The sequence below is a fragment of the Phascolarctos cinereus genome, unplaced genomic scaffold (assembly GCF_003287225.1).
Source record: "Phascolarctos cinereus isolate Bilbo 61053 unplaced genomic scaffold, phaCin_HiC Scaffold_4;HRSCAF=312, whole genome shotgun sequence".
NCBI classification, from domain to species: domain Eukaryota; kingdom Metazoa; phylum Chordata; class Mammalia; order Diprotodontia; family Phascolarctidae; genus Phascolarctos; species Phascolarctos cinereus.
The window spans coordinates 392,411,290-392,439,247 of record NW_027555847.1 but is presented as its reverse complement, the minus strand read 5'-3'; the positions used below and the strand labels follow the sequence as shown (position 1 = coordinate 392,439,247).

The following is a 27,958-nucleotide window of genomic DNA, read 5'->3' as shown; positions in this document are numbered from 1 at the left end:
CACTCATCCCTTGTTTAAAAACCAAAACCAAAAAAAAAAACCCTTCATATTTTCTCCAGTTATGTTGTTGGTTTTGGGGGGTTTTTTTAGGCAATTGGGGTTAAATGACTTGCCCAAGATCACACAGCTAGTGAGTGTCAAGTGTTTTGTCTGAGGCCAGATTTGAACTCAGGTCCTCCTGACTTCAGGGCTGGTGCTCTATGCATCTAGCTGCTCCTCCAATTATGTACTTTTAAAAAATCCTTAAAAAACTTTAAAAAATTTTTTTTAAATCTTTTAAAAAAACTCTACTCCATATATCATTCCAGGGCTCATCTAAATTACTTCCATTCTTGTACTCTGTGGTCCAACCAAACTGGCTTTCTTGTTCCTCACACACAACCCTCCCTTTTCTATTTCCATGTCTTTGACCTGGATGTCCCTCATGCTTGGAATGTGAGTCCTTCTTACTTTTGCCTCTAGAATTCCTATTTTTCTTAAAAGTTCAGCTCAAGTGCCACACTCTTCTGATCTCTCTGCCTGCTACTGCCTCCCCTACCCCAGTTATCTTGTATTTATTTACTTATATACATACATGTTGCAAATACCCCCCCAAGTGAAGTACAAGAATCTTCAGGTGATTCAGCTTATATTATGGGAAGAATTTTTCCCAGTTGAGAAATGGGAGGAAGAGAAGCAATATTGACATCATCATGCATGACATCAGCAGTTTGATTTTTGGCTGTATGTCCCCAGCACTGTTCCCCATAACATAATAGATGACTTAAATAAATTCTTGCTTGCTTTACTCTTAGTTACTCATACATTCTAAGGTTGCATTAGAGAGATGTGGTGTCCAGACCAATGGAAGATCATAGTCTTATTGTACTTTGTCATATCTACCATATCAGGAGTGTTCTTTTCAGTTCTAGGTGCCGTAATTTAAGAAGGGTATTGACCTGCTGGAACATGTCTAGACCACCAAGGTGGTAAGAGGGCTGGAGACCATGCCGTATGAGCTTCAGCTTAAGTAACTAATTATATTTAGTTTAGAATTTAAAAGACTTCAAAGGGACATGATATCTATATTCAGGTATTTTTTAATGACCTCACACGGAAGAGGGATTTGACTTATGCTTGATCCCACAGGATATAATTGGGATTAGTAGGTGGAAGTTGTAGAGTTCATTTTTATTTCAGTGTAAGAAAAAACTCCTTGCCAGTTAGAACAATCCAAAAAAGTAAAATGAGGCAGTGGAATTACTTATCAGGAGTGGTCTTCAAGAAGATGCTAGATGTTGTAAAGGGGATTCTTGTTTAAATACAGGCTGGGCTAGATAACTTCTAAGGTCCTTTATCATCTTGAGATTCCCCTCCTTATTCTTAAGACACGTGATTGCCAACTTGTTGTTGTTACCTCTCAGATTCCTCCAGCTCCTAACGCCCTTCCTCCCTCACCACCTCATACCTGTATATTGTTATAGATGTGCTCTTTGTCTCTTCAGATAGAGTGTAAGCTCCTTTTACTTAATGGATTTTTCTTTTTTCTTTTCTTTTTTTTGGAGGGAGGGGGGCAATTGGGGTTAAGTAACTTACCCAGGATCACATAACTAGGAAGTGTCTAAGGTAGGATTTGAACTCAGGTCCTCCTGAGTCCAGGGCCAGCTCTATCCACTGCACCACCTAGCTGCCCCTACTTAATGGGATTTTCAAGAAAGCTCAGGCATAGTATGAAACATCCTTTCAGTTTTATTTCTTTGTTTCCTTCTCTTGCACTCCCTTCCCCCTCCCCCAAAACTCAAAGGTTAAACCAAATTACCAAATAAGAGTAAATCAAAAATTTCCTAGCATTCAAGCTGCAACTAATCCAGCTTTTTATGCTTAATTTTTGTTATTTTTCTTTTCAGACTTTTTAAAGAGACCTCTGGAGAGTTATGTAAGGAAATTGAAAGTCCCAGTTCATGTAATTCGAATGGAGCAGCGCTCTGGATTGATCAGAGCCAGATTAAAGGGAGCTGCTGTTTCTAAAGGCCAGGTCATCACCTTCTTGGATGCTCATTGTGAGTGTACAGTAGGATGGCTGGAACCACTCTTGGCAAGAATCAAAGTTGACAGGTAATTATCTGGGAACTAGTATTCTTTCAGACTGATTTTAGTGCATTCATCCTATGTAATGTGATAGTCTTTACTTCAATACATTGAGTAAATGACATGATAAATGTTCTTCCTGAGTTTGTTTGGGTAGATATGTTCTGTATTATTTTGGGTATAAATCAGATTTCCTTCATTATTTATAAAGTACTTTTTCCAGTAATACTTGCTTTTAAAAAGTTATGTCCTCCTACCTGGAAAGTTAATTGTAGCCTCCCTCCTTTCTACTTTGATAGCTTGGTTGAGACAAAGTGAAATTTCTTAACTTGGAGATCAGTTGGCTTTCCTCTATTTCACGTTCTTGCTTATTGATATAGTTCAGGAAGACTACCTGAGAGGTAGGAAATTTTTAGAGCTTCTTTTCCTAGCATTGGAAGGCAAAACCAGAAAGAATTTAATGGGAAACCATGAAGAGAAAGAATTGAGAAGGGGAAAAGGAAAAGAAAATGATTATTTTAAAGTAAGCTGTATCAAAAGAATTAAACAGTATTAAAGCTTTTTTAAATTGGCACTTAATAAACCTACTGGTTGATTTAGAAAATTGCCTTTATAGCATGTTAGAACTAGCCTTGTAAGTGTTAAATTTAAAATTAATCCATAATTTTCTCCCAGAAGTTGAATGTTGCTCCCTATAGTCTGTTCCACCCACCCCTAGTTAACCTCCATTTCCTCTATCCCTTCCCCAAATCTCTAATCATTCTTATCCTGTCTTAGCTCTTGTGAAAGGTATTCAGTAACCTAGGTATAAAATTCTAGGGATAATTATATATTTTCATACATTTAGACTATTCTTAGCCATATAGTCAGGACATTATATAATGTTACATTTGGCTACAACTCCAAAACCATTCTGTTCTAAACCTAATATGACAGTACTTGTATAGCTGATGAAGTAATAGAATGAAGTACTTAATGTACAGAGAGTTTTTGTTATGTTTCTGAGCCAAAAAATGCAAAAATAAAAAAAACAATTTAGATGATGAGTATTTTTTAATCCACACTGCTTTTAATGTAGTCCTGCAAATAAAATATCTTTAACCTTTAAGGTTCACAAATATTTTTGCTCATGTCCAATTTTTAAAAATTTTACAAGTATTATGCGTTTTATAGAAGAAGTAGTGAGTAGCCTAAAGGAGTGCATAACTATTATTATGACATGGTTTTCAATTATTATTAAATTTTTACTTTAACTAAAAGAAAAATTTCTTTAAAACTTAGGATAACTTACTTTAAAACTTGGGAATGTTTATTTGCACAGATAATTTTTTTTATCTCACTGAACTATGTGTTTTAACATTACTTAGTATATGTTCATAGCGATCAGTAACAATTATTTATTATGCACTTACTATGTACCAAGCACTATACTGGGCATGAGTAATACAGATATAAATGAATGAAATGATCCCTGCTGCTGAGGAGCTTATGTTCTCATGCATGTCCACTTTTCCTATAGTTTTTAAAGATTTAGACCCCAGATAAAATATAAAAATTGCCTACTTTACTCTTTTTCAATTGAAAAATTAGTGAATTTCTACCCTTTTTGTGGGCTCTTTGCAGTGTAGGTAGGGCTTGCTTGGTTTATATTCTCTGATGCTTCTGTAAGTGACCCATCTAAAGTGGGTAACAGTACAGCATGTGTCATAGGCGGTTGAAAAGGAGCACCTAAAAGAGAAGACTTTTCTAACTTAATTAGCCTAAGAGTTAGTATTGCTGCTGCCAGCATATAGGTACATATATTCCCTGTTATTTTAGTTACCTCAAGTAGAGTTAAGGTAGCTATTTTATCCAAATCCCCCATTATATGTCCTGTTTAATCTCTTTCTCTGCTTCTAGGTATTAGCTTTACCTGGACCACCCCCCTCATTCTTTGCCAATCTAAAACCTTTAAGAACCGCCTCCTGGCTGTTTCCATTCCAATCTTCTCTTCTTTGAGATGTGATATTTCAGATCTACTGTAGATTAGCATTATTGCCTTAATATTGTTCTCTAGATGTTTTATGTCTGTTTGTTTTGCTTCCCCAGCCAAGAATATGATTTCAAGGGCAAAGCCTGTGTCTCCTGACTGTTTTTTGCCCTCCAAGCTCTGTCACAGGCACTTAAATATCTGCTGAAAAATGAATAACAAGCAGTACTTTTGTGACTTCAAGCTGGAGACATCAAAAAATTGATTTGACCATAGTGAATCAACAGTTTAGAGGATAAGGTCAAGTGTCTTCTCTCCACTAATCATGCTAGGATGATTATTCTCCCAAATGAGAAATTCCTGTCATAACTTAGTAAATACTCTTTGTACACAGATGTTTTATGTATAAATGAAATAAGTAACTTTTTTATAGTGTGTAATGCATTTTCTTACAGCATGTGTCACACTATCTAATTGGTTTTGATATGTTTCTTTAGAAGAACAGTTGTGTGTCCTATCATTGATGTCATCAGTGATGATACTTTTGAGTATATGGCAGGCTCTGATATGACATATGGTGGATTCAATTGGAAGTTGAATTTCCGCTGGTATCCTGTTCCCCAGAGAGAAATGGACAGAAGGAAAGGTGATAGAACACTCCCTGTCAGGTATAGTGAAATGACTGTTCGTGTTGTTTAAAAATTTTCCTTACATGTTGCTTTTAGGAGACTAAAATGTTTTACAAATAGTACCAGAAAGGTTAAAATTAAGAAAATAAAAACCTGAGATTTTAAAGCTTATATTTAGGATTCATATTTTTTATGAAGAGGCAGTATGGCCTCAGAGTCAGGGAGACAGACCTGAGTTCAAATTCTATTTCTGATACTTACTGGCTGCGTGACCCTCTCAGTGTCCAAACAGTTCTCTAAGAAAAAAGGTTGCAAAGCAAGTGCGTCTATATTAGTTGACAGAATCTCATCACTGGGAATTTCTGTTAGCAGTAAAATCACAGGAATGTTAAAAAAAAAATTTTTTCCTACCACTTTTTTAAAGAAGAAGTATTTTTTTCTCCTCTGTTCTATAAATTACTCCATGAAAATTTCATAGAAAAAAATACAAGTTCCCATACATTTGAAAATTATTGTTGAAAATACCATTGGATTCTTTTGCTTCCTCATGAATTTGAGGTTTGTAGAGCCTAGGTAGTGCCAGTGATATTATCCCCAGTTTACAGATGATAAAACTGTCTGTTCAGAGGTTAGAAGAGTTAAAACATGGTCTCACAGCTAATAAGTAACTGAGCTGGGAATCAAGCCTCTGGACTTTAATTCTTAGCTTAGTGCTCTCTCCATAATGCAATACTACCTCTCTGATATTTACTACATCTTAAGCTAAGGTTCAAGTGTGTGGACCTGGTTGGTTGGTTTTCTCCCTCTCCTCTCCCTCCACATTCTCTCTTGATTATCCTAATGGCTTATATCTATAAAGGAAATGAATGATTTGCAGATTAATAAATCAGAATGGTGTTTATTGTTTTGTGAAAGGTAATCATTTCTTGCTTAAGTAAAACCCTGCCTTAATTGTGTCAGTCTATGAAAATAATAACTAAACTTGGATTTCTGCTGTGAGGTTTAATGTGAAATTTAAACCAGTTTGGAACATTGAATTATTACTTACTGATTTGTTTTAGGCACTCATAAAGTTAGTTAGCGGTTGTTAAAAGTTACATGACTTCATTATTCTTTGAGTATGTGATCTAATTAGGAAAAATCATATTGTTCCTGGCCACTGTAGTAATTAAGAACACCCCAGCTCCCACATGACTTTATTGTTTTATTACCTTATTAGATGGAATCCTTTCTTTTTCCTGAAGTCTTCCAGGTGTACAGTCTGAAAGATTACTTTTTACTGTAGGCTATTTTTCTTCTTTTCTTCTCCTACTTTGTGAAAACAAATCTTAAGCTGAAAAGGATCAGTAGTTACGACTGATGCTTTTTTTTCCACTTCTTTTTTAGCATCTACTCTATCCTCTTTGCCCTAGAAACTGCACTATCTTCTTGTACCATTCCAAAGCTGTCTTGACTTATATTTGAAGTAATTCTTCTCCATTGTTCAGCAGAGGTGGAGTTTAAGTTTTTCAAAAGGAATTTGCATTTCTTCAGTTGTGCTGTGTTTTCTTTAATATAATGCAATCCATGTTAATAAATTTGTGATTTTTTTTATATTGTTGTATAATCATCCTCTCTAGGAGAAGGCCCAGATGGTGATCATATATGACAATAACTGTAGAAACTTCCTAATCCAAGTTCAATATCAATCAGAATGTACTTGAGAAAATATATATGATTTATGGGTTAAATATTGTTTATAAAGAAACACACAGATTAAATATATATTAAAATTTTGGCTTAATTTTATAGTTTTTTCAAATTAAAAATTAGTTTTTGAAAGATTAAAGTTTTATATGAAAACTTTTAAGAGAAACATTGGGTGAAAAAATTTAAACTTTTTTTAAAAATATCCATTGATGTGGTATCATAGGGGATTTGAACACTAGAATGGAGACATTCTTTTACTTTAGTGTACTTAGATGTTGCTGTAATACAGATTTTGACAGCATACTAAAATTTTCACCAGAAATCTTTTCTATCGTAGTACCTAGCAATCCCTGATTGAAAACTCTGGGCTGTCACAAATAATTTTTGTTTGTAAGTGACTGCCCTATCTCTTCCCCTTACTGATGGGACTGTTGCCAGGAAGGAATGTATCAGTTCAGAAACAGATAAAGGAGAATAGCTTATAAAAGCAGTAGTAGTTCACAGAAGCTAGACCTTGGGAAGAGCTTGCCTGTCTGCCTGCCTCTTCACTTACCCCTAAATATCTTTCTCCATTCTACTTGAAATTTTCACTTAATTTTTTTTACATTACCTGAAATTTGCCCATTAGAGATGAGTTAGGTTAATACACATCATCTTTTAGAGATTCATATAAACTAAATTTTTGGGTATTAAAAAGGGTTAGGCACATCCAGTCCTATTTAACCACTTCTGTATTACCATAGTATAAGTATTATATTGGAAGGCTTAAGCAGGAAAGTATTATGACAGAGAATGAAAAATCAGGAAAAAATAGAAAAAATGCAGTGGGAAAGTAATAAGGACACATTTAATTATTTTTGCAGTTTTGTTGCAAGCCAGAAATCTTCTCTGAAAAGAGGGGAGGAATTCCTCCTATATTATAACATACCTAGCTTCCAGGATCCAACCAGTGCCTATTAATATTATGATTCAATTATTTTGTCAAAAAGTGTCTTACCCGAGTAACAGGTCCTTGGACTATCAGACAGTATGCTGCTGGGTTTATTTGCTTCTTTGTGTTATGTACCTAATCTGTCTACCTGATCAACCTTTTTTTTTTTTACCAGTACCAAATTGTTTTAATGATTACCACTTTTTGTATAATTTGGTTTCTAGTACCTTTTTTCATAATTACTTTTGAGATTCTTGACCTTTTGTTTCCTCCATAAGAGTTTCATTATTTTTTTTCTACCTTTATTAAAAAAATAATCCTTTGGTAGTTTGATTGGTATAATGCCAAATAAGTGAATTAATTTAAGTAGTATTGTCATTTTTATTATATTAGCTTAACCTACTCATGAACAATTAATATTTCTCAAGTTATTTAGATTGGTATTTTTCAAAGAGTTGGATTCATATACTTCCTGAGTTTGTTTTGGATTAGCTAGAATTCCAAATATTTTATACCTATATTTATATTTATAGTTATTTTGAATGGAATTTCTCTTTCTATTTCTTGTTGCTAGGTTTTGTTGGTAATGTACAGGAATGCTGATGATATTTGCTAGTTTATTTTATATCCTGCAACCAGTATCCAACTTATTCCCATACTAAGCTGGGAGATCTTTTCTCTTCTCTCCCACCTCTCCTACCTTCCTCTTTAAAATAGTTTGACTGTACTCCAGAGTCCAGACCAATTCCAGTCCCTGGAGCCTGATTTGAGTCTTTGTTCTTTATTCCTTAGCCCTTTTCGTTGCCTTATTCCTCCAGACTCCTGAAATAGACAAGTGAGTCTGATGAAGCAGCCTGGAATTGGGATTTGACTCCTGAACCCTCTCCATCCCTTTAAGCCTCCAGCTCTAATCAATTAATTATCTTTAGTCTTTCAGACATTATATTAGGTAGGATTCAGTACTTTTCCATTGTTCTTTAATTAATTTTGCCTTTCAACTCTTGGTAGTACAACTGTAGATAGGGGACATGGATGAAGAGGTGTCCAAACTCAACATGTAACCAGATATTAAATTTCAAGAGATTCCCAAAGATAAGAGAATTGACTTTTTTCCCATTATGTTACTGGATCATTTGGAACACTATAGATACTTTACTCATTCCCAAAGAGGCCTTTATATCTGGTTCTTCTTTTTGAACCATTGATTCTTCACTAGTTGATTCCCTATGTTGCCAACTTCATCTCTCCATTAATAGCTGATATTTAAATAGCATTTTAAAGGTTAGTACTTGACCATCCAGATAAAGTTTCTGATTCTCATACACTGGCTGCCAACTAATCTAAAATAATTTTTCTGATGACTTGGAGTTTCAGGCCTCCACACAGAGTATTTCTTAGCATGTCTGTGAGGCCTCACTTAGCCCACTGAGTTCTCTGCAATTCCCTATCAAGTCTCTATGAAAACTCATTTTAAATTTATAGCCCAACTTAGGAGTATGAGTCTTCTAATGTAATATTATTCATATGGAACTAACTGTCCCCTGTAATGTTCTCTCTGCAGTCATGTGTTTTTTTTCTCCCCAACAGCATTAAGGTTTATATAGCATTGAAACATTTCCCTTTTTATGGGGATCCTTGAAATATGCTCCCACAAATGTCAGTTTTTCCTGTATAATGCTATTTTCCCCGTTAGAACTCAGATCTTTCTTCATTTTTTCTGATTTCAGTCCAGTTATTTTTAAAAGACAAATACTAAAAATATTTCTTTTCTTTTAAATGAAGGAACGCTAAAAAGGAAAAAGGTAAATGCTTCAGGTTTCAGCAGTTCGTATTATATTTTCTACGTCCATTCTGACTAATATTTCTTTGTTGTTGAAGAATCCACATTCCAAATTGGTATAGCTTTTTGGGGAAGTTTTCAAAGTTTTTCAAATATTTTAAAATCTTTTTTTTTCTTAAGTCTCTGCTTTTAAAATACATTATAAGACTTATTTTTTCTTTTGGAGTACCAAGACAACTTGCCATGAATTCTAGTGTAATAATCCTCTGCAAGAATAGAGGAAGAGGAAGAAGAGAACAGGGAGAGAAACTCAGGAATATATGAAAAGCCAGGAGGGGAGATCCAACAATCATGCAAATCAGGATATCTAGTAAGAAAAGGGTGAGGCACTAGAAATTGGGGACATTCTATAGAGGAAGGGGACAGTTATCATAAGGCAATCTGTTCTACACTTGGAATGACTTTTATCTTTCCTGAGAATTTACTACTTGCTGGGAACAGGGACGTTTTGGAATGGAAGCAGAGTGATCTTGACCCTAAGCGTATTTTTCAACTAAATTGTCAAACCAAAGAACTTCCTTAGGTATTATCAAACGTTGTGGCATCCACTTTGGGCCTAGTTGCACTTAACATTTACTTATTCATAGCAAGTAACAAAAAAAAAATTTGACAGGTAAGGGAAATATTTAAGGTGAAGGCAGAATTAATTATCCAGTTAGGGATCAACTATATGGGATAAACTGCATCTTCAACTTAAGTACCAGGATACTAGCCCAAGGTGAAATCACTCTGTCAGTACCTTACTGTTTCTGTATTCTAGGAAAGCAATGGATTCTCTGTAAGAGATTGATTTTGGTTTTTTGTTTGATTGTTTTTTCAAAAATTTTCAGCAGAAGTGTATCACAACGACACTCTTCCCAATTAATTTTGGGGGGGGGGGGGTGAGGCAATCAGTGTTAAGTGATTTGCCCAAAGTCACACAGCTAGTAAGTGTCAAATGTCTGAAGCTGGATTTGAACTCAGGTCCTTCTGACTCCAGGGCTGGAGCTTTATCCACTGCACCACCTAGCTGCCTCCCCCCCCATTAATTTCTTCAGGTTTAGACCTAGCCCTCCACAAATCCATCATAGATGTGCAGAGCTGCATTTATTACCATTTTACCAGGTACAGTGATGACCATCCAAGAAAGAACCACGCATCCTGGCTTCTCCCTCATTGTCTTACAGTAGAGCTATAGAATTTCTCTCTGTTACACTTTTTTTTTTTGGCTAGGCAGTGGGGTTAAGTGACTTGCCCAGGGTCACATAGCTAGTAAGCGTTAGGTGTCTGAGTCCAGATTTGAACTCAGGTCCTCCTGAATCCAGGGCCAGTTCTCTATCTGCTGCGCCACCTAACTGCCCCTCTCAGTTACACTCTTGCCATACTTCATTTTTTGTACCCCACTCCCAACAATGCAACTTTCCAGACTCCATGCACCAAGTGAAGGAAGGAGGCATAGCCGTACTGGATCTCAAACGATGCTACAACACCGTAATCATCAAGGCACTTTGATGAGAAATAGAGTGATTGATTAGTAGAAGAGATTAGGTACACAATATACAGAAGCAAATGAGCATAGTAATCTAGTGTTAAATCCAAAGAACTCAGCTACAAGAGCAAGAACTCACTGTTTGACAAAAACTGCTGAGAATACGGGACAGTACTCTGGCAGAAATTAAGCATAGATCGGTGTTTATCTCCTCTCATCCTGATCTATATCTTGCCACTGGACCCAAATGGCTCTGGAGGAGAAAGTGAGGCTGGCAACCTTGCGTAGCCCTCCCTCATTTAAATCCAGTTCACTTCTAAGTCATGGCTTCATCTTCATGATGTGGTCATCTTCAAGAACGAAGGACAAACGACAATATAGACCTCACCCTGTATATCAAAATAATCTCAAAATGAGTACCTGATTTTGCCATAAAGGGTGATATCATAAGCAAATCAGAGGAACATGGAAGAAATTACCTGTCTATAGATAGAGGAAGAATTCATGACCAAACAAGATAGAGTTCCTAGACGATAAAATGGATAATTTTGATTACACAAAATTGAAAAAAAAATTGCACAAACAAAACCAATGCAACTAAAATTGGAAGAAAATTGGGAAACTGGGAACACAATTTTACAGCAAGTTTCTCTGATAAAGGTCTAATTTCTCAAGTATTTGGGGAACTAAACCAAATTTTTAAAAATAAGAGCCACTCCATAATTGATCAAGGAATATGAACACAGTTTTCAGAGGAAGAAATTGAAGCTATCAACAGTCATGTAGGAAGTTGCTTTAAATCACTAAAAATTATAAAAATGTGAATTAAAACAACTCTGAGGAACCACCTCATACCCATCAGATTGACCAACATGACAGAAAAGGAAAATGATGGAGAGGATTGTGAAAATAGGTACACTAATACACTGTTGGTGGAGTTGTGAGTTGATATAACCATTGTGGAGAATGATTTGGAACTATGCCCCCAGAGTTAAAAAACCTTGCATAGTCTTTGACCCAGCATTATTGCTGCTAAGTCTGTATCCCAAAGAGATCAAAGAAAAAGGACAAGGACCATATGTACAAAATTTTTTATATTAGCTCTTTTTGTGGTGCAAATTCTGTGTGTGGCAAAGAATTGGAAATTGAGGGGATGTCATCAGTTGGAGAATGGCTGAGTAAATTGTAGTATATGAATCTAATGGAATGCTGTTGTGCTACAAGAAATGACAAAAGGCAGGAAAAGACTCTGACATAACCTTCAATGGCACTAAATTGGTCAAAAACCCATTTATTAAAAGCCTACTAATGTGCCACATTCTGCTCTGGGTGGTAGGAGTGCAAAGACAAAAAGGAAACAGTCTCTGCCCTCAGAGAAAATTACATCCTATTGATAGAGACCAACCCTGTAAGAGTAATGCAAACCTCAATAAGCCTGACCCTTAAAAAGAAGAAGAAGAAGACAAGTCTCACTGTTCCTTTCCAGAAGTGAAAGGTCCACAGGGATGGCAGCATGAATTTATTTTTCAGACGTTTTCAATGTATTGATTCGTTTAACTTAATTCTTTAATTTTTTTTTCTTCTTCTGTAAAAAAAAGAAAAGAAAAAGAAATGACTAAGGGGATAGTTTTAGAAACACATGGGAAGACTTAATATGAACTGATGCAAAATGAAATGAGCAGAATCAGGAGAACAATTTACACAGTAAGAGCAAATTGTAATGATAATCAACTGTGAAAGATTTGACCACTCTGATCAAAACAATGATCCACCACAATGACAAAGGACTTATGATGAAAAATACTCTCTGCCTCCATATAGAGAACTGATTGACTTTAAGAGTGCACATTGAACTATATATTTTCTCTCTCCCTTTATCTTTTTTTCCAGAGCATGACCAACATGGAAATATATTTTGCATGTCTCATAATGTATAATAGACATTGTAATTCTTGCCTTCTTAGCAGATAGGGTAAGGATGAAGAGAAGGAAAGAATTTGAAACTGAAAATTAACATAAAATTGAATTAAAATTTATTTTAAAAAAAGAAACCATCAGCTTTGAATAATTAACAGGATTAGACATTGTCAGTCTCACATTAAGATAGATAGCTTATCAGGGGTAGGGAACCAGTGGCCTGGCTGTGAAGTTTGGATTCAGTCAGAGGACTGCATTTGAAGATCTGAGGGGCCACATTCAGCTGCAAGTTCCCCACCCCTGGTTTAGATAGTCTGTCCACATACTTGTTATAAACAGATCCAGTTTGATATGTGGGAATTTTGACATAGAGATTAAGTCTTTGGTCCGGGTGCAGATGAGTAGCACACATATTATCTAGATAAGTGGGAGTAGTTATATTCAAATACCATATTGGTCTGACATTTTCTCCATCTTTAGATTAAAATGGGTTGGGCTACGTAGTCTTTCTTCAGGTCCCTTCTATATCTAAATATTGTTCATTTCTTTAAAATGCTCTGACAGAGATTATATTGACAAGACATATCTATACGGTAAAAAAAATACTGTATTAGAAAAATACTTAGATTTTTTAAAAACAACTATTTCAATTCAAATAAAAATCTCATTCATTTTTATCTTCACTTATTTTGTCATCATTTCTGTTATTGTACTCTTCCTACACTATGTCTCCACTATCAACCCTTGAATTTGAAAGGCAACTTTTTTTGAAGCTGGAGACAGTGCATCACAGAACTGTTACTAACCATGCATTTAAAATATAGTTGTATAGCCGCAGATCCATTATCATAAGAGTCTTTATTAATTTTTGTTATCATTGTAGGGGTGTATCTTCCCAATGAAAACCAGTTGGAGTGGTAGGGAATTCTCAAAGGCATCATGGTGTGGTAGAAATTGCATTAGATATGAGTTAGGAATTCTGCCTCTAGTTCTTTTTGATCAGGTGACAATGGACTAGGCACTTAGCTTCTTAGAGCTTCAGTTTCTTTATCTATAAGTTGTGAATAATGATACCTGTAATTCTTACTCCACAGGATGGTTGCCAAGATGAACTGAGGTTATTTATATAAAATGTTTTGTAGACTTCAAAACACTAGATAATTATCAGTTGCTACTAATATTGGCCCAACTCAGGTTTTATAAGAATCTAATTTGGGATAAAAGTGAAAATATATTTGGACCGTCTAGTAATTGGGATTTAACTGTACTTTTAAGGTCAGTTATATTTAAATTTACAAACTTGTAGCTTTAAAGCCAAAAACCTGTTCTTAAAGTTTAAAAATGTGATTAATTTTCAGGACACCTACAATGGCAGGAGGCCTTTTTTCAATAGACAGACATTACTTTCAAGAAATTGGGACATACGATGCTGGAATGGATATTTGGGGAGGAGAAAATTTAGAAATTTCCTTTAGGGTAAGTCATCTGTTGTTTGTCAGTCTTCTTCAAAACTTGGAGTAAATGGGTAGTTAGTTTTAATAACCAGTTAACTACAAATACAGGTAAATAAATGTATTATCATGCTCTTTTGAAATGATCAGTTAGGATACTTTATTTTCATTGATAAAAGCTATTCATTTGTCTTCAAAACCTTCATAAAGGCTTAAACATAAAAGTTATTCCTTTAATGAAACATTTATATTAAGAAAATATATTTATTCTCTGGGAGAGCTACCACAAAATTTTATTTGGATGTTATTTGGCATGATTACATCTCTCTTTGATATATTCAATACTGTTAAAGGCCAATAAATATTTTCACTCTAAGTTATTTTAGACATAATTTTGCTCTTATGAATTATGAATTTGGTTATAAAATACATATGAGACAAACTTGTTTAGAATTTCCTACTCATCAATATTTTGTTTCATGTATTTACAAAAACTTGTTTTCATGTTGGATTAAACACAGAATACAGTGTAGGATTTGGAATCTCATTAGTGTAACTGCTCTCTCCACTAGGTCACATTGCCATCCACTTGTGCCTTCATGTTCTGTGTGCTCATTGTCAATGTGCAGCCTCTAATAAAGACTCCACAAAGGCTTTAACTAACAATGATAAAAGAATTCCTCCAAGTCTTTTATCATTTTGTAGGCAACAGTACATTTCCAAAGGCAGTCTTTTAGTCCTCACTTTTGCTATGTGATCTGTCAGTTCAATGAACATTTATTTAGTACCTACATCCTTGATAATGTCTTTTATGCAGTGCAGTTCAATGCAGAGAGTGCCAGATTTGAAGCCTGAAAACCCATATTCATATCCCAGTTCTGCTGCTAACTACTTTGTGACCTTGAGCAATTCACTAGTCTCAGTTTCCTTATCTGTAAAATGCAGTAGAATTAGATGGCATTGTCTTCATTGGTAATATGCTGCAACGTAAACTTAAACTTATCGTGTAATCTCATTGCTCTTGGGTTATTTACAATATTGATTCTTTAGAGATTGTAGTGTCTCATTCATACCCATCACTTGGATAGTAGTGGTGTTGAAAAGATTTGCATCAGAAAGCATAGACAGATTAGGATGAAAAACAGTTTACAAAATGCTATTCAGCCTGTTCTTTTTTATAGTACTCAATTCTGCATCAAGCTCATTACTTATCCCATAGAACCTGTCCAAGATATAGATATTATTTGACAAATTAACATAAAGGGCTGCCTGTGCAAATATGTGTCATATTCTGGACATTTATCTTTCAATCACTTGAATTTTCCATTGTGGGTTGCCAGCAGCTGTGGATTTCACTGATAATACCTTGCAGTATTCTTTGGCTTGATGCAGTCAGCAAAATATCATATTGTAAGTTTTTAAAAATATATATTTATTTTAATCAGCCAAAATCCACCTTCTCAAAACAAATTTCCACATAGGCTATGTCCAAAAAAATTTAACTTATCCTATGTTCTGAATCCTTCACCTCTCTGTGATGAGGTAGATAGCATGTTTCATCATTAATCATCTGGAGTCATGGTTGGTCTGATAAAAGATCAGCCCCAAACTATTCCATCACATTTGCATACCATTATTTGTTCCATCATTCCATAATTTAGGTACATCCCCTCAGATTCCCATTGTTTACCATCTCAAAATACTATAAATATTTTATGCATCCTTAGTTACAATTTGTTTTGTTTAGGATTAATCCCACTCTTAATCTATCCTCCCTCAGATTTCTTCTTCCCCCTTCTACCCTTTCCTTCCTGTTATTCTTTTGAGTGAATTTTATTTCTGTGCTCAACTCTGTATCTCTTTCTCCTTTTGACCAGTTCAGATGAAAGTGGCCTTTTTTCAGTCCTCATTCTCCTTGACCTCTCTGCAATCTGTGACACTATTGATCACTCTCTCCTCCTTAATACTCTCTTCTCTGTAGGTTTTTAGGACACCACTCTTTCCTTATTTTCATTCTACCTATCTGACCATTCTTTGTCTTCCTCCTTTGCTGAATTCTCCTCCAGATCACATCACACTCTCTATCCATAGTTGTCCCTCAGGGTTCTGTCCTGGGCCCCTTTCCCTTCTTCCTCTATGCTATTTAATTTGCTAAGCTTATCAGCTCCCATCATCAGTCTCTCTGCTGATGACTCTCAAATCCACCCATTCTGCTCTTTCTGCTGACCTCCAGTCTCTCATCTCCAGCTGCCTGTTAGACACCTCAAACTGTATGTCCAGAGCAGAACTCATTGTCTTTCCCCCTAAACCATTTTCCCCTTTACCTACCGTATTACTGTAGAGGGCAACACCATCTTCCCAGTCTCTCAGGCTTAAAACCTAGGAGTCCTCCTGGATTTCTCACTATCTCTCACTTTCCATACCCAAGCTGTTACTAAAGTCTGTTGATTTTACCTCTGCAACATCTCCTGAATATGTTAACTTCTCTACCCCTGACACTGCCACCATGCTGGTGCAGGTTCTTGTCACCTCACATCTAGATTTTTGGAATAGCCTGATGGTAGTCAACTTGCCTCAGGCCTCTCCCCACTGCAGTCCATCCTCCATTCAGCCACTGAATTGATTTTCCTAAAACACAGGTCTGATTCTGTCATCTCCCTACTCAGCAAACTCCAGTGGCTTCCTCTTGCCTCCAGAATCATATACAAAATGCCTTGTTTGGTATTCAAAGCCCTTTATAACCTAGCCCTTCTACCTGTTCAGTCTTCTTACACCTTACTCCCTAAAACATAGTCTTTTTGGCTGTTCCATCAGTAAGACACTCCATCTCTGGGCATTCTCTCTGGCTTTCCCTGATGCCTAGAATTCTCTCCCTGGCTTTCTTTAAGTCACAGCTAAAATTCTGCTTTGTATAGGAAGTCTTCTCCAATTTGTCTTAATTCCGGGGCCTTGCCCCTCTTAATCATTTCCTATTTATCCTGTATATAGCTTATTTTGTTTATATTTGTTTTCACATTAACTCCTCATTATACTTTAAACTCCTTGAGGTCAGGGATTGTCTTTTGTCTCTTTTTGTATCCCCAGAATTTAGCACAGTGCCTGGCACATAGTAGGTGCTTAATAAATATTTCTGATTGATTGATTGATTGAGTTCCACTGTTTCTGATTCTCCTTTGTCTAGTCTGTTCCATTGGTCCACCTGTTTATTTTTGAACCTATACCAAATGATTTTGATGACTGTTGCTTTATTATGTAGTTTGAGGTCTGGACTTGCTATTTCCCCTTCATTCCTCCTCTTTTCATTATTTGCCTTCATTTTCTAGATCTTTTGTTTTCCCCAGGGAATTTGTTTAAATTGTTTATTGTTAGAATCATAAATTAACTTTCGTAGTACTGTCATGTTTATTATATTAGCACGGCCTAACCATGAATACTGAATTTCCTATTTAAATTCTGTGTTTCTGTAAGGAGCACTCTGTAATCAAATCTGTATAATTATTCTGCATATGCTTCAATATTGGTACCATTTCTTTCTAAATGTGCCCATCTCTTCTGTAGCTCTTATCTTCTGTTTTTAGCAGTGATGATAATACCACCTGTACCCTTAAAAGTTTCAGTATATATGGTTTGAGAAATCATGAGAGATTCTCTGTCATATCTTGGAGACATGCCCCAAGATGTCTCCAAGAAGACAGCATCCTCCTCTGTTGTTCTCAGGAGAGCAAATAGTTGCCTCAGTATCCTTCAACAAGGTGTGACTAATCATCTTGTCTTCTGACCTACAGTCCTAAGTAAAAAGGAACCATTTACACACATTTGGGGAAATAGATATGGGCTGTATTGTAAGCATTTTTAAGTATTTTTCTGGAGTTCTCCAGGTAAAGATTGCAAGACAAAAAGAATTGACCTTCTTGAGGTCAAGCCTCCCTAAAATCATACAGTTTCTGTGAGTCCAGAGGTGGTTGGGTTTTTTTGTTTGTTTTGTTTTGTTCTGTTTTGGGTGGGGAAGGAAAAAGGGGATCTTAGTCATTGCTTTTGCTATTTTCCCAGATTTATTTCACACACTCTCCCTTCTGGCCGAACTAATTTACTAGTAATTCCCTGTACCTGACATTCCATTGACTATCTTATACCTTAGTACAGTTTATGATCTTTGTCTGGAATATCCTCCTTCACCTTTATTTCTTGGAATCCCTAGCTCCCTCCAAGGCTTAACTCAAGTGATATGTCCTGTAAGAAGGTTTTCCCAATTCCCCTCCTCATTAGTGATTCCAACTGTAACCAGCTGAAATTGTTTCATATTGATTTATATGTGCAAATAAAAGCTCCTTGAAGATAATTACTTTTTCATTTGTCTTCTTATTCCAGCACCTTGTCCAGTACATTGCACATAGTAAGTGCTTAATAAATGCTTGTTGGATTAGTCTTTATTTTTCTCTTTGGAACCTGCATCTTATCTATTACATGATCCTTGAATGCCTTCAAAATTATGTTGCCATTACCACTTACTTCTTTTGGGTGTACTCAAACATGTTAGGTACAAGCCACTCTTTCCAGTTTAACTTTGTAAGTATCATTATCATGTACTAATGTTCCAGTGCCCCAGTGTCCCCTGTCACTGATGACAAAAATAATGCTATGAAGTACCACTGTTCATACTCTTATACCATTTTTTTTCCTTTATGTTTTGAAAGTAAGCTTATACTAAATGAATGTTGTCCTGTAACTTCCATGTCTCTAACATGGCAAGGATGTAAAGTGTTTCCTGGCTAAGGTGATTTCCAGGTTATTTTAGCCTTCTTTTGGTGGTTCTTTTGCATCATTTAGACTTGCAAAATCTCTTTAATTGTGATCTCATTTAGGTGGCTCAGTAGAGTACTGAGACTGGAATCAGGAAGACTTGAGTTCAAATGTGGCCTTGCACGCTTACTAGTTGTTTGATCTTTTGCCATATCACTTACCCTCTGTTTACCTTAGTCTCCTTATCTGTAAAATGGGAATAATAATAATCAGAAGAAGAAGAACAACGTCTACCTCACAGGATTGTTATGAGCATCAAATAAGATAATTATTTTAAAGTGATTAGCACAGTGCCTGGCACATAGTAAGTACTACGTAGATGTTGGCTGCTTTTTGCTGCTGGTATCTCCTCTCAACTTTACCCTTCCAATTTTTTGTTGATTTTTACCTTTCTTCTAACTAGCCAGATATGAGATTTGACTTTTGTATCTGTAACCATTTTTTCCTGTATTTTAAAATAGTCATTTTCATTTTTTTACAATGTTGTTCCTTGCTCATATTCAAAATACACAAATACAATGCTTGAATACTCTGAGTCTTTAACCTTTTTCATTTCTATATCCTGAACCATATTTTTCAACATTTTCCTATATTGTCAACTATCCACCTTTACATGAGTAGCAAGATAATTGTAATCTTGGTTGTGAGAAACCTCATCACATTCTTGAGAATTTCTTCATCCTCTACAGCAGTTTGTTGGCACATAAGCCTTTATTATTTTTATAGGTTTTTTGTTTATGCTTTTAATTAGCCACGACAAGGTTAGATGATCAAGTACCCTCATACAATTATTTTTCTTGGTGCCCCTGGGCACATAATGAGACAAGCTCTTTTGTTCAACTGTCTTTAAGCTCTAATAGCTTAAAACCACACTAAGACTTTTGGGGCACTTTATGTATCTTGAAGTGCTCTGTTGATGTAGGCAATGTGATGGAGAATTTGATAGGATGTTGAGCTTAGCATCCAGAAGAGCTGGCTTCAAATCCTGCCTTCCTAGTGGAGTGACCCCAGGCTAGTCATTTAATATCAACTTGATTTTGCATATCTGTAAAATCTGTAAAAATAATAGGATCAAATCTGTGCAAACCTTAGTGTACCCTACAAATGTTAACTGTCATCATTGTTATCCTCCTCTTCTCCTACTCTTCCTTCCCCCCAAGTAGTATCTACTCATAGATTATTGGGAAAAAATCTTTCATTGCTATTACTAATGTTAATACTAATTAAATGCTTATAGATAGTCCATATTTTGTGGGTTGCCATGGCCAAAGAACTTATTACCTGGTGCCATTCTGCAAAAATAAGCCTCTGGTTCTCAGATAACCAGGTTCCACCAGAGGCTGGAACCATATATGAAGTTTTTCAGACTTCATGCTCATTAAAATCACCCAACTCTGTGAGTGGAACTTTTAAAAAATGTAACTGTATGCATATTTTCAAAGATAATAAACCATTAAAGCACATTGGTTTAAAATATATTTAAGTATATGTTAACTAGAAATTTCAGTTTTTATTTATTTAAAGAAAATAGGTCCTGAGAGAAGCCAAAAGAGTAGGCTAATTAGATTAATTCTTTTTAGAGGAAAAAAAGAAAGGTGATCATAGGTGATTGTTTCGATTTTTGTTGTTATTCCCTTTTCTGGGTATTAACAGGACAATCTGTGACTTAAATTTGAGGTAATTCCAGGTATTTTTATCTCCTGTTGAATACATAATACTCTATACATCGTTGATTATTTGACTTTCTCTTTCCTATTTAACAACATCCAAAACGTAGGAAACTTCCAAGGCAGTATGAATGATGGTAACAAAAGAAACACAATTTTATTGCATATCTTAATATTATTGAAGTGTACAGGGAAGCTAAAAAGATTCTCTGATTTCTAGTGTGTATGGTTCAGAATTTAAACAGAAAACACTGAGCTTCTGAAAGGAAAAATGTCAGATTATCAGGTAACAGTTTTATTTTTTCCCCCCTCTTATTCGAGACATGCCTTGTTATGTAATTTTCATTTATTTTCAGATTTGGCAGTGTGGGGGCACTTTAGAAATTGTGACATGCTCACATGTTGGCCATGTGTTTCGGAAAGCTACACCTTACACGTTTCCTGGAGGCACAGGGCAGATCATCAACAAAAATAACCGACGACTTGCAGAAGTTTGGATGGATGAATTCAAGAATTTCTTCTATATCATTTCCCCAGGTTAGCTACATTTTGAATTTTGAATACCACAGTTGCATCACCTTAAGTGGAGTGTGAGATCTGTTGAGGATAGAAACTTCATCTTATACTTCTTTAAATTGTTCCAAAACACTATACAGAACAGTAAGTACTTGGTAACTACTGTTGATTGAATATATTTTTGAGACTTGTGAATAAAAGGAAATTTCTGGAATTTTCACATCCAAATTAGTGATCCAGAAAACACAGAAAACATTCTTTTAAGACATAACAGGCTTTCCTGAGTCCTTGGGTGTGCCATGCACTTCTTTTCCCTTAGAATTGTAACTATGCACTTGAATATGATGATGATTTCTATATAAAATGATATAGTAAAATATTAAACATTACAGCATTCAAAGAATTTGCTCTTAATATCTTTAAATGGAAAACGCTGACTGACTTTGGTACTTTTCCAGAAAATCATACCCTGTTAGTAAAGCCTTTGTTGCAATAACCCTACTCCTAGAATAGAGCTCTGTTTTGCAGAGCTAGAGTTAGTACAAGATTGTTGTTTATGTTCCAAGAAGGAAAAAAATAGACATAAATTTAAGTGTTTGTGTTTTATCACATAGCTTTTAACAACATTGATAAGTTTCATTCTTTCCCTTTCATTTTTATGCTTTTAAAATCTAAATATTTATATGACAGAATTTTTAAAATTATCATTCTTTAGAAACTGCCTCCGTCAGCAAATATTTGATCTCTTTACCTTTCAAAGAAAGATGGCATCCAAGGACGACCCAAGTTTAGAATCTGAACTTACCTATGAAATCTTATTAATTTTTCATCATCAAGAACAAGTAAAACCTGCCAATTTTGAACTCTTTAGTCTAGCTATGCTGCCTGGAGGAAGTGGAAATGGTACTAAAGAAAACAAAGATATGAAAAAACATTTAGGTTGGTCAGAATTGATAGAAAGGAGGGCTGTACTGTAAGTAGCACAAGTTTAAGGGCTTTAAATTGTTAGTTCTTCAGGTACATGAAGTAGAGTAGATACCAAAGGCATTGAAAAAGGTTTGTCTTTACTATTTCCCTGTCCACTCTCTGCCACCAAAAGATGACTGAGAGAATATGAATAACCAACCAATGACCCACATCTCTACTTTTCTACCTGTTCACAGTTTTTATGAGTATATTCTGCATCATACTGAGGACATCCTTGATGAGCATATTAAAAAGAAATGTCTAGGTTTCCATAAGCAATCCCATCTTTCATAATCACACAATTGACTAAAAGGTGTGAAGAATACAAGATCCCAGTTGCTTATTTTTTATTGACTTTTTAAGAAGCATTTGATTTGTTAGAGCAGAATACCTGACCTAAAGGCCCTTTAAAGACTCTCTTTAATAAGGTGTTTCCAGTGAACATGCCAGAGTCATACAGGCTTCCTTTCAGACTGCCATGACAAAGAGTACTTTGGCCCCTTATCCAGTGAGGCATAAAGCAGGGAGATGTAGGCTTACCAAAGGTGTTCAGCCCTGTCATCAAAGTTCAGTACAGAGTGCAAGTCAAAGACGAATTCCTTAAAAATAATAACGTCCTCCTAATGATAGTTTTCACATTACATTGTGCTTATTACACCAAGCCCAGGGAAATTCCTCCTAAATGAGATTCATAATCACTCAAAATAGCTTAGCCTAACAATTTACTGAGGAATGATTAAGTAGGTGAAAAATGTTTATTGTGAGCTTTTTTTTTTTAATTGTGAGCTTTTCCAAATACACAAAGATTTTGGACAGATGCTGCAAATGAACAGTGTCCAGAATTAAACAGAAAGAGAAAAGATGGCTATATTGCCTTTGTAAAATTAGAGTTCTTTTCATGATCCCAAGCTTCTCACAGCCCCAAGGCACCAGTGAATAGCACAGCAATATTATTCCAGTGATGATATATGGCTAAGATTCACAGATAAATACAGTCTCGTAAGAATAAAGTTTAGGATGACCCGAAGGATACTAGAGAAGTATATGGTGCACATGAGTAGTCTGTAATGCATCACAAATGAGGAATTATGCAAAAGTGATGTAAAAGATACCATCAGATAAATGTGTCACTGGAGGGGGTGGAAAATGGGTCAGTCATGGAACCAAGAGCAAGACTGATGAACAGTCTGTCTGTTCTCTTGGTATCCACGTAATGTGAAGAGAAAGTGAATGTTTCCAGCATTACTGATGACAAATTCAAAAGATGACATGGAAAAAACCTTACAAAAGTTGGAGCAGGCATTTCATAGCAAAACAACTGATCTGGAAGACAGATTGAGGAGAAAAGAATTAAGAATCTTTGAACTACTTGAAAGCCAGGACCAAAAACAAACAAACAAACTTAGTAATTATATTTCAAGAAATGTTCAAAAAACACTGACGCCTCTTAGAATCAGAGGGCAAAGTGGAAATAGAAAGATTCTGCGGGTTACCACCTAAAAGAAACCACCAAATTAAAACTCCCAAAAACATTATAGCCAACATCTAGAACTTTGAGTTAAAAGAAAAAAATACTGCAAGCAGCCAGAAAAAATTCAAGTACTGAAAAGCCACAGGCAGGACTACACACTACTTAGCATCCACTACAATAAAGTATCATATTCTTAAGAGTATCATATTCCAAAAAGCAAAGTATATAGGCTTACATCTAAGCAAATTTATACAGCAAAATTATAATCCTACTGAAGGAAACATGCACTGTTAGTGAAATTGGGGACTTCCAAGCATTCCAATGAAAAGACCAGAATATGCAGAAATATTTATAACTTTTTGAGCTGGCAGAGAATGGGTGCTCATCATTTGGGGAATGGCTGAACTAGTTATGGTGTATAACTGTAATAGAACACTATTGTACTTTAAGAAATGATGAGGGGGCAGAGCCAAGATGGCAGAGTAAAAGCAGTGACTTGCTTGAGGTCTCCCCTAAACCCCTCCAAATAACTCTGAACAAATTCTAGAGCAGCAGAACTTACAGAAAGACAGAGTGAAACAAATTTCCAGCCCAAGACAACCTGGATGGTTAATTGGAAAGGTCTGTTGCTCCAGGCTGGGAGAGGAGTGCAGTTCAGCATAGGACATGCAAAGCAAAGACCGGGCATCAGCGAACCTGGAACAGGCCTCAGGGGACTGAATCACGGGCAACTGTGGCAGTTTCCAGACTTCTCAACCCACAAACACAAAAAACAACTTAGAAAGTCAGTAGGAAAAGTCTGTTGGACCACAGTGAGAGAGGAGCTCTATCTGGCCCCAGTTCCGGCGTCGCCCCAGGTGGCAGCTGCTTCCGGAGCTCTTGGACCACAGATGGAGGGGGAATAGAGTGGCTGATCACAGGGGGATTGCAGGGATCTCTTTGCTGGTGCTGAGGCAGGGTTCTCTTGCTTTGCCCATGCTTGGATCTGGGTCACAGTTCTGGGTGGCAGTCCTGGGGCAAGGAGGAGCGCTAGCATGGTGGAGCTTGAGATGGCAGTGGAAAGGGAATCTTCCTCACAGTTCCAAGGCAGGAAAGAGTGCTTATGGTCACTCATATGCCAGGAAAGGAGTAAACACCTTGCCCTTGATCATACCACCTTGGAAGAACTTAAAATTTACAGGTCCCTAGAAGTACCTCTGAAAACAGCCGCACAAAACCCCCAAAGCTTGGGGCAGTACATTCTCCACACTGGAAGCAGACCCCTACCTTAACAGAGTTTAAAACTCAAGTAATTGGGTTGGAACATGAGCAAACAGCACAAAAAAAGTGAAGCCATAGAATCTGACTTTGGTGACAAAGATCAAAACATACAACCAGAAGAAGACAACAAAGTCAAAGCTACTACGTCCAGAGCCTCCAAGAAAAATATGAATCAGTCCCAGGCCATGGAAGAGCTCAAAAAGGATTTTGACAAGCAAGTAAGAGAGAAGTAGAGGAAAAACTGAGAAGAGAAATGAGGGTGATGCAAGAAAATCATGAAAAACAAGTCAATAGCTTGCCAAAAAAAAGTACTGAAGAAAATAACACCTTAAAAAATAGACTAACTCAAATGGCAAAAGAGGTCCAAAAAGCCAATGCCTTAAAAAGCAGAATTGGTCAAATGGAAAAGGAAGTCCAAAAACTCACTGAAGAAAATACTTCCTTAAAAATTAGAATGGAGCAAATGGAAGCTGACTTTATGAGAAACCAAGACATTGTAAAACAAAACCAAAAGAATAAAAATAGAAGACAGTGTGAACTATCTCATTGGAAAAACAACTGACCTGAAAAATAGATCCAGGAGAGAGAATTTAAAAATTATTGGACTACCTGAAAACCATGATCAAAAAAAAGAGCCTGGACATCATCTTTCAAGAAATTATCAGGGAAAACAAAAAACAAAACAAAGAAGGGAGGAAAGGGGGGCAGCTAGGTAGTACAGTGGATTGAGCACCGGCCCTGAAGTCAGGAGGACCTGAGTTCAAATGTGGCCTCAGACCAAACACTTGACACTTAACTAGCTGTGTGACCCTGGGCAAGTCACTTAACCCCAATTGCCTAAAAAAGCAAAACAAAGAAATTATCAGGGAAAACTTCCCTGATATTTTAGAACCAAAGGACAAAATAGAAATGGAAAGTATCCATCTATCACCTCCCAAAAGAAATCTCCAAAGGAAAACTTCTAGGAATATTATAGCCAAATTTCAGAGTTCCCAGGTCAAGGAGAAACTATTGCAAGCAGCCAGAAGGAAACAATTCAAGTATTGTGGAAAGACAATCAGGATAACACAAGATTTGGCAACCTCTACATTAAGGGACCAAAGGCTGGGAATATAATATTCCACAATTCAAAGGAGATAGGATTACAAGCAAGAATCACCTACCCAGCAAAACTGAGTATAATCCTTCAGGGGGAAAAATGGTCATTCAGTAAAATAGAAGACTGAAGCATTCTTGATGAAAAGACCAGAGCTGAATAGAAAATTTGACTTTCAAATACAAGACTCAAGAGAAGCATGAAAAGGTAAACATGAAAGAGAAATCATAAGGAATTTATTAAAGTTGAACTGTTCCTACATGTTTCCTACATGGAAAAATGATATTTGTAACTCGTGAGACCTTTGTCAGTATTAGGGTAGTGGGAGGGGGAAAAAATTATATGTAGATAGATAGATAGATAGATAGATAGATAGATAGATAAATAGAGGGCACAAGGTGAGTTGAAGATGAAGGGATGATATCTAAAAAATAAAATTAAGAGGTGAGAGAGGATTATCCTGGGAGAAGGAGAAAGGAAGAGATAGAATGGGGTAAGTTATCTCACATAAAACAGACAAGAAAAAGCTTTTTCATTGGAGGGGAGGGGGGGAAGGTGAGAGGGAATGAATGAATCTTATTCTCATTGGATTTGGCTTAAGGAGGGAATAACATACACACTCAGTTGGGTATGGGAATCTATCTTACCCTACAGGAAAATAGGGGGGAAGGGGATGAAATAGCAAGGGTATGATAGAAGAGAGGGCAGAGTGGGGGAGGGGGTAATCAGAAGCAAACACTTCTGAGGAGGGACAGGATTAAAAGAGAGAATAGAATAAACAGGGGGGTGGGTAGAATGAAGGGAAATATAGTTGGTTTTTCACAACATGACTACTATGGAAGTGTTTTGCGTGACTACACGTGTATAACCTGTATCAAGTTGCTTGCCTTCTCAGTGAGGGTGGGTGGGGAGGGAGGAAGAGAGAAAATTTGGAACCCAAAGTTTTAAAAACAAATGTTAAAAATTGTTTTCACATGCAACTGGGAAATAAGATATTCAGGTAATGGGGTATAGAAATCTCTTCTGCCCTACAGGAAAATAGGAGGGGAAGGGAATAAGAGAAGGGGGAGAGGTGATAGAAGTAAGAGCAGATTAGGCGAAGGGGTATTCATGCCATCTGGGGTTGGGAGGGAGGGTGGAGATAGGGAGAAAATTTGGAACTCAAAATCTTGTGAAAGTGAATGTTGAATACTAAAAATAAAGACAACAACAAAAAAATGATGAGGGGAGTGGTTTCAGTGGGAAGATTTATATGTGATGCAAAGTAAAGTGAACATAATCAGAATGTTTTATACGGTGACACTAGTATGATAAAAACAAACAATTTTGAAAGGATTAGGAAGTCTGATGAGCATAACTAACCATGACCAATGATAAAACATGAGACTAATCTCCTGATAGGTAAAGGACTTAGTGCATAATAACAATATGTGTCTAATATCCAAATTTATTTTTTCTTACATATTTGTAACAGGGTGTTTTGTTTGTTTGTGTTTAGCTTTTTTGTTCTTATTTGGCAGAACAAGGGGGATTAGGGTACAAGGGAGACAAAGCAGATTTTTGCTGATTGAAAAAAATTTAAGTACACCTTTAATTCCACTTTTCCATGACAGACCTTCAGATATTTAAAGATAATCAATCATGACTGGACTGAGAGTAGTCATTAATGATTCAGTGTCAGCTTGGAAAGAGGTCTCCAGTGAAATGCCACTATATTTGTACTTGGCCCTTGCTATTTAACATTTTAAAATTTAAAAATGACAGAAAGTTGGGAAGGATAGCTAACATGCTGGATGACAGAATCAGGATCCAAAATGACTGTTGGACTGAACCTGTAACAAAATGAAATTCATAAATGTAAATAAAGGACAGGGGAGGAAATGAAAATCTATTTATTAAGTGCCTGCTATGTTTCAGTCATTACACTAAGTGTTTTTACAGAAATCTCATTTGATCCCCACCACAGCCTTGTAAGGTAGATGGTGTTATTATCTGTATTTTTAAAGTGAGGAAACTGAGGCAAACAGAAGTTAAATGACTTGTCCAGGATCACACAGTTTATAAATGTCTGAGGCTACATTGCAAGTTATAGCTTTCAAGAACTGTGACACTGTATTCTTTCCTGGTTGGACCTTATCTTCAGTTTGGAGCACCACAGTTCCCAAAAGATATTTATTATGTCATGATTTAAATTCTGAGAGACAAAGTTTTGATGAGCACA

At 36.1% G+C, this 27,958-nt stretch overlaps 1 protein-coding gene across 2 annotated transcripts in view; it reads left to right on the top strand.

Moving 5' to 3' along the window:
- Positions 1–27,958, top strand: part of GALNT1 (polypeptide N-acetylgalactosaminyltransferase 1) — a 159,547-nt gene that overhangs the window by 111,991 nt on the left and 19,598 nt on the right. Inside the window, exons 5-8 of one of the 2 annotated variants that reach the window (XM_020985688.2) lie at positions 1,887–2,094; positions 4,534–4,704; positions 13,869–13,986; positions 20,785–20,965. In XM_020985688.2, coding sequence (XP_020841347.1) covers positions 1,887–2,094; positions 4,534–4,704; positions 13,869–13,986; positions 20,785–20,965 — 678 coding nt within the window. The remainder of the gene's footprint in view (positions 1–1,886; positions 2,095–4,533; positions 4,705–13,868; positions 13,987–20,784; positions 20,966–27,958) is intronic. The other variant, XM_078153290.1, reaches the window with a different exon arrangement.